General features: G+C 44.8%; 2 protein-coding genes across 2 annotated transcripts in view; one reads left to right on the forward strand and one right to left on the reverse strand.

The window, feature by feature from the left end:
- Window positions 1-14,383, reverse strand: part of LOC119650616 — a 403,920-nt gene that overhangs the window by 107,948 nt on the left and 281,589 nt on the right.
- The window catches only part of LOC119650615, a 112,436-nt gene that overhangs the window by 88,312 nt on the left and 9,741 nt on the right, over window positions 1-14,383 (forward strand). The window contains exon 2 of the mRNA XM_038053498.1: window positions 6,486-6,677. Within this exon, the coding sequence (XP_037909426.1) occupies window positions 6,486-6,677 (192 nt within the window). The remainder of the gene's footprint in view (window positions 1-6,485; window positions 6,678-14,383) is intronic.

Consider the following 14,383-nt stretch of genomic DNA (forward strand, 5'->3'; position numbering starts at 1 on the left):
TAACCATACGTAATTGTTTATACACCTTTTCAATTTTACAATTCCAAACCATTAGTCGGGGACATTAGAAGCATCAACCTTCAAAAAGCATCTGTGCGCATGTCGGTTTTGCTAATGGAGGTGACAAGGTGAAACAGGCAACAAGCTGAGAGCGGTTAAAGTAAATGCAGTGGAAATCGGAGAAGATTCAATTGATCTCACGAATACAATTTCAGATTTGTTTTTTTTTTGCATTCGCGTATGTTTCCCAGTCATGGTTTCAGATTCGAGTTGGAGATAGTATGAAACATCTGAGTATTACCTCATTTACATAGTAGCTCCAGGATCTTTGAAGACGAATTGGGAGTAGCAATTTGTGATTTAATATGAAGAACAAACTGTTCATTGTTTATACTACAACCTGAACGATTACAACACATACTACAATTTTAGACCACCAGAAATGAGGAGACATTTTCACCCCAATTGGTACGCTCTAGCACAATAAACAACATTTTTACGAAATAATGGTAAATTCGCAGAGGCTCGATACTGTCTCAGTTATTGTCTTTTATAAATAACCAGATTTATTCCTGATAAAGGAGGCCTTATTCTGAATTACTTCCAAAGGGTCCTAAAGCATCTGAGCACCGGAAAATCTTCGGAATCTCGAAAATTGTCCTTTCCATCATAGGATAACGCCATCGTGATATCTTAACTACGCCTGACAGCAACACCCTTCTTTCTTCTTTTCGCAGCTTTTCCGTCCTTGCTCACATCATGTTAAGCAGCAGCATCAACGTATCCTTACCCATTACCATGACCATCCGTCCATCCGAGTTGAACCTACTACTCACTAGGGAGTATCAAATGATAAAGCCGAGTATCAACACTAACGTACCCTGGACTTTTGCAACCTTACCCTACTTCGGGACGAAATCGTCCAAGGCATAAGATATAATAAAACTCATTGAATTGTGATCCTATATACTAACAACCCCGACTAGCTTCTCTCCAAAATCGAGACACAAGCAGATAGAGGGAGCTCAGACAAATATCTCCACGTCTTGGCAAAGCTTTCAATCTATGTAAATGTGTAAAATATGCAAGTTCCCTGATAAGAAGGACTTTTCCAATATCTTCTCCTCATATACAAACTCATGGTTTAAAGCGACAAATCTAAAATGGTTCTAGAGTCCATTAAACCGAGCAAGGACAAAAAGCAGATTGAGCTTGGCGAAGTCTCGATTATAGTCCTTAAAAAATGGTCTCTATTAATCAGTCCCTTCCTGTTCACACTATCAAACCATTCCTGCTGCTAAACGCCGTCAATTTCATGGATTGAATTCAGGTCGCACGGGTTCCCTAAAAAATGCAAATTCTCTCCTTCCGGATAGTTACAGGCCTATCTCCATTCTGTTGGTTTGCCTCAAGATTTTCGAGCAGATCAAATCAACGATGAATAAGTGCCATGATAACATAAAACCTATCTCAAACTTCAATTTTTCCAAAGGATCAGATCATTCGGTTGAGCATGCCCTCCTATAATCGTCCTGCAACTCCAAGGCTGACTAGGCTAGAAAGTTAATTCCGTCATCCGATTTTCATGATGCTATTAACGAAGTGCAACGATTTGAAGGGAATAGGAGAAGAGAGGAAGAGTAGGAAGGGAGCCAAGAGAGAAAGAGAAGAGAGGAGAAGACGAGAGATGAGAGGAAGAAGAGAGAAGAAAGGAACAAAAGAGAAAGACGGGAGAAGAGAGGAAGACGAGAGAGGAGAGAAAGAGGAGAGAAGAGAGAAAGAGGAGAGAAGGGAGAAAGAGGAGAGAAGAAAGAAAGAGGAGAGAAGAGAGAAAGAGGAGAGAAGAGAGAAAGAGGAGAGAAGAGAGAAAGAGGACAGAAGAGAGAAAGAGGACAGAAGAGAGAAAGAGGAGAGAATAGATAGCGTTGAGAAAGAGGAGAGAAGAGGGAAAGAGGAGAGAAGAGAGAAAGAGGAGAGAATAGATAGCATTGAGAAAGAGGAGAGAAGAAAGAGAGGAGAGAAGGGAGGAAGCGGAAAGAAGGGAGGAAGCGGAAAGAAGAGAGGAAGAGGCGAGAAGAGAAGAAGCAAGAAGAGAGGAAAGGGAGAGAAGAGGGGAAGAAGCAAGAAGAGGGGAAAGGGAGAGAAGAGGGGAAAAGGAGAGAAGAGGGGAAGCGGCAAGAAGAGAGGAAAACTAGCGAAAAAAGGAAGAGATGAGGAGAACACGAGAGAAGAAAGGAACAAACGAGAAAAGAGGAAGAGGAGAGAAGAAAGAAGAAAAGGAGAGGAGAGGAGGGAAGAAAAGGAGGGGAAAGGGGAGGGGAAAGGCGAGAAAGGAGGGGAAAGGCGAGAAGGGAGGGGAAAGGAGAGAAGGGAAGGGAAAGGAGAGAAGGGAGGGGAAAGGAGAGAAGGGAGGGGAAAGGAGAGAAGGGAGGGGAAAGGGGAGAAGGGAGGGGCAAGGAGAGAAGGGAGGGGAAAGGGGAGAAGAAAAGGAGAGGAGAGGAGAGAGAAGAAAAGGGAGAAGAGGAGAGAGAAGAGAAGAAAAGGGAGGAGAGGAGAGAGAAGAGAAGAAAAGGGAGGAGAAGAGAGAGAAGAGAAGAAAAGGGAGGGGAGAAGGGACAAGAAAAAGAGGAGAGAGGAGAGAAGAGAAGAAGAGGCAAGAATTGAGGAAAAGGTTAGAAAAGAAAAGTGCAGGACAGAAGAGGAGGAGAGAACAGGCAAGAGTGTCGAAAAAAGGGAGAGGAGAGAAAAGAACAAAAAAAAGGAAGAGGAGGGAAAAGAACAGAGAAAAGATGAAGAAGAGAGAAGGGGGATGAGGAGAGAAAAGAGAAAGAAGAACGGAGAGAAGACAAGAAGAGGGGTGTTGAGACGAGGAGAAGAGAAGAGTGGAGCGGAGAAGAAAAGAGTGGTGGGGAGGAGGAGAGAGGAGAAGAGTAATGAGGAGGAGGAGAGAACAGTGGAGGGGAGCAGGAGGGAAGAGAAGGGGATGAGAAAGACAAGAATGGAATAAGGAAGAAGAGAAGGAGATGCAAAGGAAGAGGGAAGAGAAAACGCAAAAAGAAAAGAAAAGAGGAGAAAAGTAAGATAAAGAGAAGAAAAGAAAGGAAGAGTGAAGAGAAGAAAAAAAGTATAACGGAGAAGAAAAGAAAGATTAAATGAAGAATAAAGATAAGAAAAGAGGAAGTGGGAGAAAAGTAGAGAACGAAAGGAAGAAAAAGAAAGAAGGGAAGAGTATAGAAAAAGGCGGAGCAAAGAGGGGGAAGAAATAAAAAAATAAAATGCGGAGGAAAAAAGAAGCAGAATGAAGAGGTAGGAAAGAGAAGGCGTAACACAAAAGAGGGCATAATTAGGAAAGAAGGGCCCATAAAAACAAAAAAAAATAATAAAAGCAAACAGCAAACACAAGAAGAGGAATATGGAACGGAAAAGTGAAAGGAAGGAAGCGGTCGATAAAGGAAACAGACCAAAGGAATAATAGAAAAGAAAAATTTGAAAAAGTACGGAAAAGTTAGAGTCACAGAAAAGAGGATTAATAGAAGAGAATAGAAGGGAGGCATTGACGCAGAATCGACCATAAAGAAAAAGAGGAGATAAAAAAGAGAATACAAACAATTTCGTACGATATATCGGGCTTCAATTTCTACGAGATTTTGTTTGCCTGTAATATCCCCGAAAGATATTCACAGAAAAAAATTCCACAGTATCTAGGCAATTTACCTGTAGAAAATCAAATATGCGAGAGCTATATTTGCACTACTGCCATTTAACGTAAAACTATTCAGAAAGTCAAGCAAATTTTAATGCCCATTGGATAATGATTTGGTTTGACGCCGGTAACGATACGACGTCGATCTGCCAACTAAACACCTTCCTGTCATCACAGAACTAGCCTGGAACCATTTGACTCATTAATTCGTCCTAACTCTCCCGCTGTGCCGGCTTGGGGAGCCTTCGAGTCAGGGTATTCTTTTCACCAACGGAAGAAGAGGGAAGGAAGGGAATTGTTAGCTCAAGAAAGTGCTCGCTCAATCTGTCGAGCTTAACGTTCTTCGCTTCAAGAGGAATTCAATCGTAAAGCGCAACACTGTTCCATCTGTCAGTGGCCCTTAACATCTCCCTAATAACGTTGCCTGGAGAAAGCTCATCTGCGTTTGCATAAAGTTGCTAACGAATCTCATCCCACCTTCCTTAAAAAAAAGTGTGATTAGCGTCGTCCCTGCTTCACTGCAAAAAACACAGTCAGGGGATCGTGTCTTTCCAATCTTGGGCATACAAGATTGGAAACCTCCACAACCGCTTAGGAGTTAAGTAAGGAAATAATCAATCTCATCATGCGATCGGTTAAGCCAAGGATCTAATTTGTCAAGGAGCTGGGCAGTATATGTGCTTCTTGATTGATTTTTTCAGAGAGAATTGCCATTCATTTAGTGTAGGCTGCCGCTTTTCACGAGCAATAGGGATTACTCGATTTTGAGGCAGTGCATCAGGTAGACGCCACCCCCAAAGCTTCCCTTGCACTTGGATAAAACGTTTATGATACATCTCCTTGCCAAGGGCATCAACCCATATCTCCGCGCTGGCGAGAAGATGGGACTGCGCTTCATTCATAAGATGTTTCCTGGTAGATGTAGGATGCCCAACGCTAGTCACTAGTCGACTTGAGGCCGAAATTCTAACTGCAACCATTTCCGCTGCTTCTTTGATTTGCTCGAAAGAATACACCTTCGAGATACTAAACGCTTTTTTTGACTCTATAATCAACTCGCTAATCAATATAGAACGCAGAATTGGGATTTTCTTTTTGGTCGAAATCACTACCTCGGTTTTTTTTTCCAGTGCAAGGCTGAAACCATGAGGCAGTATGCGCTCTGAAGGTTTGATATGGTACACCATTGTTACAAACTCTAAAAAGGTCTTGAGCAAAATATACCCTTGGAAATAATAATAGTATCAACCCTAAAGGGATCATGGTGAACTCTTTTCTTAACATACTTAAATCGGATAGATGCACGTCACCCCAAAAGACAAGAGCCTAACCTCGTTCTGATGTTGAGCTGAGAGTTCCAGTAATACATAAAGAAAAGAAGAGAAAATAGTTTTAATGGAAATTTGTAAACCTCCTAAGCAAGGAAAGAAAAGGACTTCAAATGTTTTTAAAAAACCTAACTCCCATTGCGTTCTCGAACTATTTCCTATAGAAAACAGTGCACCACTTCGACTAACATATTGTAAGCAGGCTCAGAGTGATGTCGAAAGGGATCTGCTCTTGTGCCCTTACGAAGCGTATTACATCGACTTTCACTGACCATTCTCTTTGCCCAAAAATGCTCATGTTAGTCTGCTTAAAATCTCCTAAGTTGCCCGATTGATATGAAAATATCTTGATCCTAAACGAGGCTATGATGATAGTGGGGGAACTTTCTGATATCTTGCTGATTAGAGAATTGTACTCAATGATATGATGCAAAGCAATGGTGAGCATTGAACTGCCAATAAAAAGATCTTTTGTTTACACCGCTCCTTAGCTTATTTACCACTCTTGAAGGGATGTCATAAGACTGATTCCTCGTTTTGGGTTTACCACCCAAAGTTCAAAAATAAATAGAGGAACGAAGGTGGCTACGGTTTCGTAGCTGGGCAGAGGCAATTCATCAGATGCTGCCTCACCTCTGCCCTGGGAGCAGCGTGACCGAAGCGGCTAGCAGATGTTATATGCTTCCTTTTATAATTCGTAAAACACGACAAGGGTCGTTTAGGGATTGAAGAGTCCTAAGTTCGCATCCACTTGATCTCGGACCGGACCGGACCGGACCAAATGGTGAGAGGTGAGGCAGCCTCTGCCCTGGTACGAAACCGAAGTCACCTTCTTCCCTCTTTTTAATTTATGGTTAGCCACATCTGCGAATACGGACTTCTCTTTTAAAAAGTGAAATCATCCTGGCCCGAAACGGAGTAAAGTATCCGGACTTGATGATCACCTCCTCCCTGAACCGTTTCTGGCAGCCTTGCAGGTTCCACTTATACAGAAACCCAAGAAATCGGAGATTTTCCCAAGGAGTGAAAGAATTGAGGATTATGGCATGCAATAGAACTAGCTAACCCAGGATGATCGAATGGGTCGCGCTAGAGCTACGTGGCGCAGAACAGTGGAGCGAGAGTGTAAACTTCTCAGAAAATCGTGAAGTGAAATGTCAGATATTGAAAATGATGACGCGTGGATGTGGATGACGCGCTATGCACTACATAGGAGCTCTATAAATATGGCCTGGGAACTATCTTAGCATCGACTTAGATAGATTGATCTAGAAGGAGCACTTTTAAATCCAAAACCGATACCTAAAATACTTTATAGATAAATAGATTAAATTAAATTCTCTGCTTTCTTTGTTCACAAATAAAATCAATTCCAACCTTGAGTAGGTGTTAAAGATTGAGATTGAAAGCCAACTCACGAAAGATATTAAATCAATTTACTTTCTCTTTTACAGATTGTCGTGAAACAGTCCGATCGAAACGTGCCAAACGTCCACGTGCATCATCGGCCATTGAATTTCGACCTGAACCGGAACAGGAACTGGACGAAGCCGACGGCAATACTCAGGAGAAGCCACTTACAATTCCAACAAGCTTCCTTAGTCCGTCAGTTCGTGAATATCTCGAGTTAGGAAAATCAATTCCGGGTAAGATTCATTATCATCGCACCTACTACAATCGATAGTCGCACAGTGAAAAAGTTAAAATTTTAATTCCGCATATCTTCAAGCTGATGTGCGCGAGTCTTCTCTCAGATATTCTATCAGCCAAGCACCTTGGAAGCAATCACAAGCGAAATCAAACCCGGATGCAAATATCTTTCAAAGATATCTACAAGCAATTTGCAGATAGAATACCACCGAAGATAGATGGGATATGTTTTACGTTAAAGTTCATCAGGTTCTATTTTAGCGAGTGATGATGTGTGTTTCACGACTATGGATGGTCTATGACAATTTTCCAGCCTTTTCATGAGCGCGAAATTAATTTATGGTGAATGGTAAAAGGGTGTGAACTCCATTGCTTTTAGTATTCTGTGAGCTAATGCACTTGGATTAGTTGCATTAGATAAAAATAGATAAACAACTTTTTTGGGGGAGATGAAAAAGTATTGTTGAATGGAAATCTAGGGTCAGGATATGTAGCCGCAGTGCCCAGGATATTCACCTGCACAATTGGGAGTAATGGATATTGAAATTTTTACTAAATTCTGTTTAGATATTAGATATTGCTGAAAACAGGAAATAGTTTTGTTGAAAAATCTTATTCAGGATGTCAGATTTGAAATCCTCTCTGGACTAGCATGGAAGGGACAAATTGTGCCAACTAGTCCTCCAGGTTCGGCGTTGGGTAGGGCTGACAACCTTACATGGAAAAAAAAACACAACAGGAGCCTCGCCCTGGACTGATAACACAACGATGAACCCGATAACGACAAAGGAATAACGATTTGCGCATTTTCTCATGGAACGTGCGCTCCCTGTACAGAGATGGAGCTGCCAAGCAGCTAGTCGATACCCTGTCCCAATATGGGGCTGATGTAAAAGCGTTGCAAGAGATGCGATGGACAGGGACCGGTTTCCTGGAGAAGAGCCGCTACACCATATATTATAGCGGTCATCCAGTAAACCATGTGCTCGGAGTAGGTTTCTTAGTCAGCCAAAAAATGAAGCCTGCTGTTATCGGCTTGGGGAAAAAGTAATGTCGTATTTTGTCAATAGATGGCGACACTTAAACATATCTTATGTTGTACTTATCGCACCGGGTCATACTATACGGCAATCTGAGCTACAGGTGTCTCTGACAGTTTTATAATCATACGTTTCAGTCTCAAGTTATAGCGCGTCAAAGGTTGAGTCCACCAAGCAAGAAATTCGTCATATTTTACATTTTTACTACCTGAGAGGTAAAAATGCAACGAAGGCGGCCGCAAAAATTTGTGAAGTTTATGGGTCGGATACTGTACGATTCGTACAGTACAGCGTTGGTTCGATCGATTTCGTTCTGGTGTAGTGGATGTTGAAGATACACCCCGTACTGGAAGGCCAATCGTCGTAGAAACCGATAAAATCGTCGAAATCATCCAAGTAGACCGGCATGTGAGCATTCGCTCGATTAGCTAGGAATTGAGTAAGGACCGTAAAACCGTTTGGAACCATTTGCAGAAGATTGGATTCCAAAAAAAGCTAGATGTTTCGGTGCCACACGAGTTGACGGAAAAAAATCTCTTGGACCGAATCAACGCCTGCAATGCACTGCTGAAACGGAACGAATTCAAATCATTTTTGAAGCGCATGATGACTGGTGATGAAAAGTGGAGCACATACGAAGATGCCAAGCGAAAAACATCGTGGTCGAAGCGCGGCGAGCCGGTCCAAACCATCGCCAATCCCGGATTGACGGCCAGGAAGCTCTTGCTGTGTGGTTGGTGGGATTGGAAAGGGAGTCATCCACTATGAGCTGCTCAACTATGCTCAGACCCTCAATTCGGTTTTCTACTGTGAGCAACTCGACCGTTTGAAACAGGCGAAGCGGCCAGGATTGGTCAATAGGAATGGTGTTCTGTTCCACCAGGGCAACACTCGGCCTCACACATCTTTGATGACCCGCCAGAAGCTACGGGAGCTCGGATGAGATGTCCTATTGCACCCACCGTATAGTCCGGACCTGGTACCAAGTGATTACCATCTCTTCCGGTCCATGCAAAACGCTCTTGGTGCTACTAAGTTGACCTCAAAAGAGACTTGCGAAAACTGGCTGTCTGAGTTTTTTGCAAATAAGGAGGGGGGTTGAAGGGGGGGAGGGTTAATGGAATTGCCTTCTAAATGGCAGCAAATTTGCGAACAACACGGCGCATATTTGACTCAAATCGGATAATTCTAAGTAAGTTAAATAAAGCTTTAAAATTCGATCACCAATATGACATTACTTTTTCCCCAACCGAATATAAGCGAAAAGCTATGCATTCTGCGTTTGCGAGGTAAGTTTCGAAATAGAATCCTCATAAACGTTCACGCCCCTACAGAGGAGACTGCAGAGCCAGAGAAGGATACCTTCTACGAGGCGGTTGAACGGACACTCGAAGCCTGTCCCAGATATGATATCAAAATCATACTTGGGGATTTTAACAGCGAAGTAGGGAAGGAGCCCGTATTCAGGCGATATGCTAGCTCCCATAGCTTACATCAAAATACAAATGTCTGAACTCCTTACCGTCAGATTCCCTTCCCTCCCTTTCTTCCTTTGTGGAGATTTCAACCTCCCCATGCTCAACTGGCCTAATCATCCTAGCCTTCCAATTGCTTCCATCAACCTCTGCCATTCTTCTCTCACACGTTCTTCCTTTATGTACACTTGCTCTGCTCTGAATTTCAATACCACCAAAAACTCCTTGGGCCGCACTCTCGATCTCTTCCTTTCCAACCTCCCCGAGCGCTACCTCTCTTTATTTCCTTGCACATCCCCGTATGTAAAAACCGACGCTCACCATCCCGCGGTTGAATTTGAAGCGGAGCTCCCTCGTTCAAAACCCAAAACTAAGCGTAAACCCACTAAGTTCAACTTCCGCAAAGCCAATTTTGACGGTCTGAACTCAGCTTTAGCGTCTTTCAACTGGGTACATATATTAAGTAATTCATCGTGTGATCAAGCTCTTAACACCTTCTACAATATCCTCTCTGATCTCCTCTCCTGTTATGTCCCTTCTTCACCTTCCTGCCTACGTTCGCACCCAACTTGGTTCACAACGGAACTTCATATTAACATTCGCTTGAAACACACACTGCGGAAGAAGTTTCGGGCTTCTAAAAATGACGCCGACCTTGCTCACTTTAAAGCTATACGATCTATTGTGAAGTCAATGGTCAGAAAAGCGCGTAAAAGGTACCTATTGAGCGTCGAAGCCGCCCTCGCCCACGGTAACTTAAAACCCTTTTGGTCTCACGCTCGCAATTCTCGTAATCCAACTCAATCTCTCCCTTCTTCTATCAACTTCGCTGACTCCACTGCCAACTCCCCACAACAATCCTGCAACCTTCTCTGCACCTACTTCTCTTCAGTGTTTTCTCCCTCGAGTCCTTCACCCTCTACACTTTTCATAGCCACAGACTCCTCCGAATCACTAGCCATTCCTCTCCTTACGCCTTCCTTGGTTGAGTTCCTCATTGGTAACCTTGATCCCAATATCGGACCTGGCCCCGATGGGCTTCCTAATCTCTTCCTCCTTAACTGTAGAAAACACATTTCCCTCCCCCTGTGTATAATCTACAACAAAAGTCTAGATGAATGCTACTTTCTCCGTCTCTGGAAAGAGGCCCTTATCATTCCTATCCTCAAGAGCGGAGACCCTTCCCTTGCTGAGAACTACCGCCCCATTTTTCTTCTCTCTTCTTGTCCCAAAATCCTAGAAGGATACGTCAACGACTGGTTGACCGCGCACTTCGGTCACCTCATTGTCAAAGAGCAGCATGGTTTCGTGAAACATAGATCAACGGCTTCAAATCTTCTGGTCTTTACCAACTTTGTTGCTAGACGCTTGAATTCACGACAGGAGGTACATGCTGTTTATACTGATTTCTCCAAAGCCTTTGACACCGTTGACCATAACATTCTCCTCTCTAAACTTTCATCGCTAGACTTCCCTCCCTCAGTCATCTCCTGGCTTTCCTCCTATCTTTCATATCGTTCCTGCAAAGTTTCTTTTCATGGTCACTCATCTGGTTCCTTCTCTCCTTCCTCTGGTGTTCCCAAAGCTCTATACTTTGAGCCTACTCTTCCTGTTTTTTATCAATGACCTCGCCTCCATCCTCACCTGTCCGTATTTGCTTTACGCAGACGACCTTAAATTGTTTGCCTCTGTTTCGTCTCCGTTGGACTGTGTTATCTTACAGTCCAACCTTGATAATTTAGCCCGTTGGTGTTCGGTCAACAAGCTAACACTGAATGTCAACAAATGGCACTGGATGCGCTATTCCCTTAAACCCTCCCCATCATCCTTTTCCTATTCTCTCAGTGGTCAACCCCTTTCACTACTGACCTCCTTCAAAGACCTGGGTGTAATATTCGACGATAAACTTCGTTTCAATCCCCACTTCGTTGACATCATCAATAGAGCTTCCAAAATGTCTGGTTTTATCCTACGTTCCTCGTCCGATTTTAGCTCAATACAGCCCTCCTTAACACTCTTCAATTCCCTTGTCAAAAACATCCTTGAATATTGCTGTGTAGTCTGGTCCCCCTGCCGCATTCGTGACTGCCGCGCACTTGAAGCTGTACAGCGCAAATTCACCCGGACCCTCTTTTACAAAAACAACCTCCCACGGGCTGATTATCCGTCACGACTCCGCATCCTCAATCTCCCTTCCCTACAGCAACGCCGTATCTTCCTTGATATGTCTACTCTTTTCAAACTCTGCAATGGTCTGATCGACTGCACCGCCAGCTCGGATATTACTTTCCGTATCACCTCGTCTCATAACACACGTAGTGCGGACATTTTTTATGTACCCTTCGCGGAGCTCGAGATTTACTTTTACTCTCCGATCCCGAGGTTTTGCCGGTCCTACAATGCCCTACAGCTTGGGTCCTTTGACTCTATGTCCCTCTCTAGTTTTAAGCGTAAATTATGCCATTTACTCCCTCCTCCCTCTGAGGACAATATGTAATAAGAAATGTGCTTTCTGTGTCTTGTCCTCATTAAATAAATACAAATGATAACGGACTGCGGACTATTCAATTAGCAGTGTCACACGAAATGGTTGTTGGAAGTACCTGGTTTGCGCAGAGGGCGGTTCACAAACATACGTAGGCCTCTTCAGACGGGACCACTTTCAACCAAATTGACCACGTGTTGATTGATCTCAGCCTCAGCATGGTGTTCCGAGCTCGAATAACAACACCACCCAGAATCCCCTCTGACAATTAGGTGAGAGTTGACACTGAAGCCATCCACAACACAGCCCTCCGCGACACCTATGAGAGGGAAATGGATGCCGCAATAACCGCAGTCAACAGAGGACCTGGAGATGAAGCATCAACAAATGATCTTCACACCCACCTGAAGAATGTTATCATTGACACGGCCACAAACATACTTGGCCGCAAAAGGAGTCGGGACGGCTGGTTTGACGTTGAATGTAAGCTAGCAACGGAACGGAAAAATGCTGCATATCGAGTAATGTTGCACTCTCAAAGGGCGGGTGCTCAGAGGTGGTGTTGAGGAAGACGGGGCGGCAACCCTGTCGGCCAAACCAAAACCAAGTGGCCGAGGAGAACCTCCATAGTGGTGGCACCGGGAGACGCTGTACTCACTTTGGTTTGCCGGCCGTGATGCAGTAAGCGAATGCTCTAAGGGCCTAATTAGGATGATCAGACCCGAGTCTGCACGGGGACTCATCTGAAGTGGCAAATTGGTCACGAAACCTTACCAGGGGTATACTGGTACCATGGGAACCGGGAAAGCCCCTGGACTCTCATACTTCGGGTGCACTCCCGTTGTATGTGAGTGAAGCTCGGTTGTTTGCGGTTGGCCTCCCTAGTGGGAGTTTCATGGTGGTTGTGGTTGTGGTCAAGCGAGAAGAGACCTTCGGGCCTCGGCATGGTGTTGCGTATCAACACCGGTGTCGTACTCCTTAGTTCGATAGAGATTTAGGTAATTCTTGCATCCACCAGTATGAATGCTAAGCCACGCACTTGGTATAGACTGGTACCGTTGTTGCTTGTCTCAGCGGGGCTCTGATTGTGGTCACAAAATCAGTTCGTGTCTGAAGAGGACCATAGGATACATCTCCACGACAGGTACCTACGTTAAACACCCAAGGGCTTAACTCTGAAAGGGCGTTGGCACGCGCAGAGACTTATCACGAACTCCGGTGAGCAGAGAAGCGACTTCACAGAAGGAAAAAGGAAGCCTGGGAGAACTAACAAGTCTATAAACCAGGAAAGTACAGGGAGCAACCGCACCAGGTGCGCAAGTTTTACCAAAAAGTCAGCAGGATGAAGCCTTATACACCTCGACGCTCATCCTGTCAAAACAAAGAGGGAAATCTGATTTTCGACAGAATGGGCATATTGGAGCGATGGCATGAGTACTTTGATGAACTACTGAACAACCAGAACATCGGCGAGTTGGAGGTCCCGCCAACTGAAGACGGCGGACAAATACTGACACCACCAAGTATAGAAGAAATTGGTAAATATAGAGGCGACCAATTACACCAAGTGGTTCATCAACTTGTCCTCAAGGTATGGGACAGCGAATCAATGCCTGACGACTGCCAAAGAGGCATTATATTTTTTTTTTGTTTATGGATGGAGGTGGAAATCTTAGAAAGACGCTGCTGCGCCAGGTTGCAGCAGTGTGTGGGATTCGCACCCACTAAAACCACCCCCACTCTTCCGCCCCTCCCCGCGGGACCACCGTGAAGTATTACTTCGCGGGGGAGGCTCTGGTTCGCTATACCAGCTCGTCCATGTCACGTCTCCGTCGCGCCGCCCTCCGAGCTCGATCCAACTCCAGGAGTTTTGTCTGCACCACGGCTACTGCCTCATTTACTGCCATCCAGTTTTCCTCCGACTTCAGCATCTCTTCAACCAGGTTTGAGGGCTCGATGTCCGCCCCTAAGATGCTGTTCAACCTCCTTTTCTGCTGCAGAAATCTGGGACAATGGAACATAACGTGCTCCGGGTCCTCGAGTGTAGCACCGCATTCAGGACAGTTGGGAGACTCGTCCAACTCGAAGCGATGCAAGTACTTCTTATAGCCACCGTGTCCCGTAAGGAACTGTGTCAGGTGGTAATTAAATTCTCCGTGCTTTCGGTTGACCCATTTCTCGATGCACGGGATCAATGTATGGGTCCACCTGCACTTGTCGGAGTTATCCCATCGTTGTTGCCTGATGGCTTTTCGGAAATCCGCATTCACCTCCGCTGGATTTTCCTTCCGTTTTTCGTAGAGCCAGTGTGCCTCGCTCGCTAGAAGATCTATAGGGATCATTCCTGCAATAACACACACTGCCTCCGTCGACGCCGTCCTAAATGCGCTGCACACCCTTAGCGCAATTGGCCGGTATGACGAACATATCTTCCTCCGGTTGACAGCGTGGTTCAACGCTCCCGCCCAGACAGGGGCCGCGTACAGCAGGATCGACCTCACCACTCCCGCGATGAGTAGCCTGCGACTATACTTCGGTCCTCCCACGTTAGGCATTATCCTTGCAAGAGATGAGCTGGCATTTGCTGCCTTCTCTCGCGCATAATCCAAGTGTCCCTTGAAACTCAACTTGGCATCGATCATCACCCCCAGGTATTTGACAACCGATTTTGAGACGACCTCACAATTACCAACCTGGATGGT

The sequence above is a fragment of the Hermetia illucens genome, chromosome 3 (genome assembly GCF_905115235.1).
Source record: "Hermetia illucens chromosome 3, iHerIll2.2.curated.20191125, whole genome shotgun sequence".
Classification (NCBI taxonomy): Eukaryota; Metazoa; Arthropoda; class Insecta; order Diptera; family Stratiomyidae; genus Hermetia; species Hermetia illucens.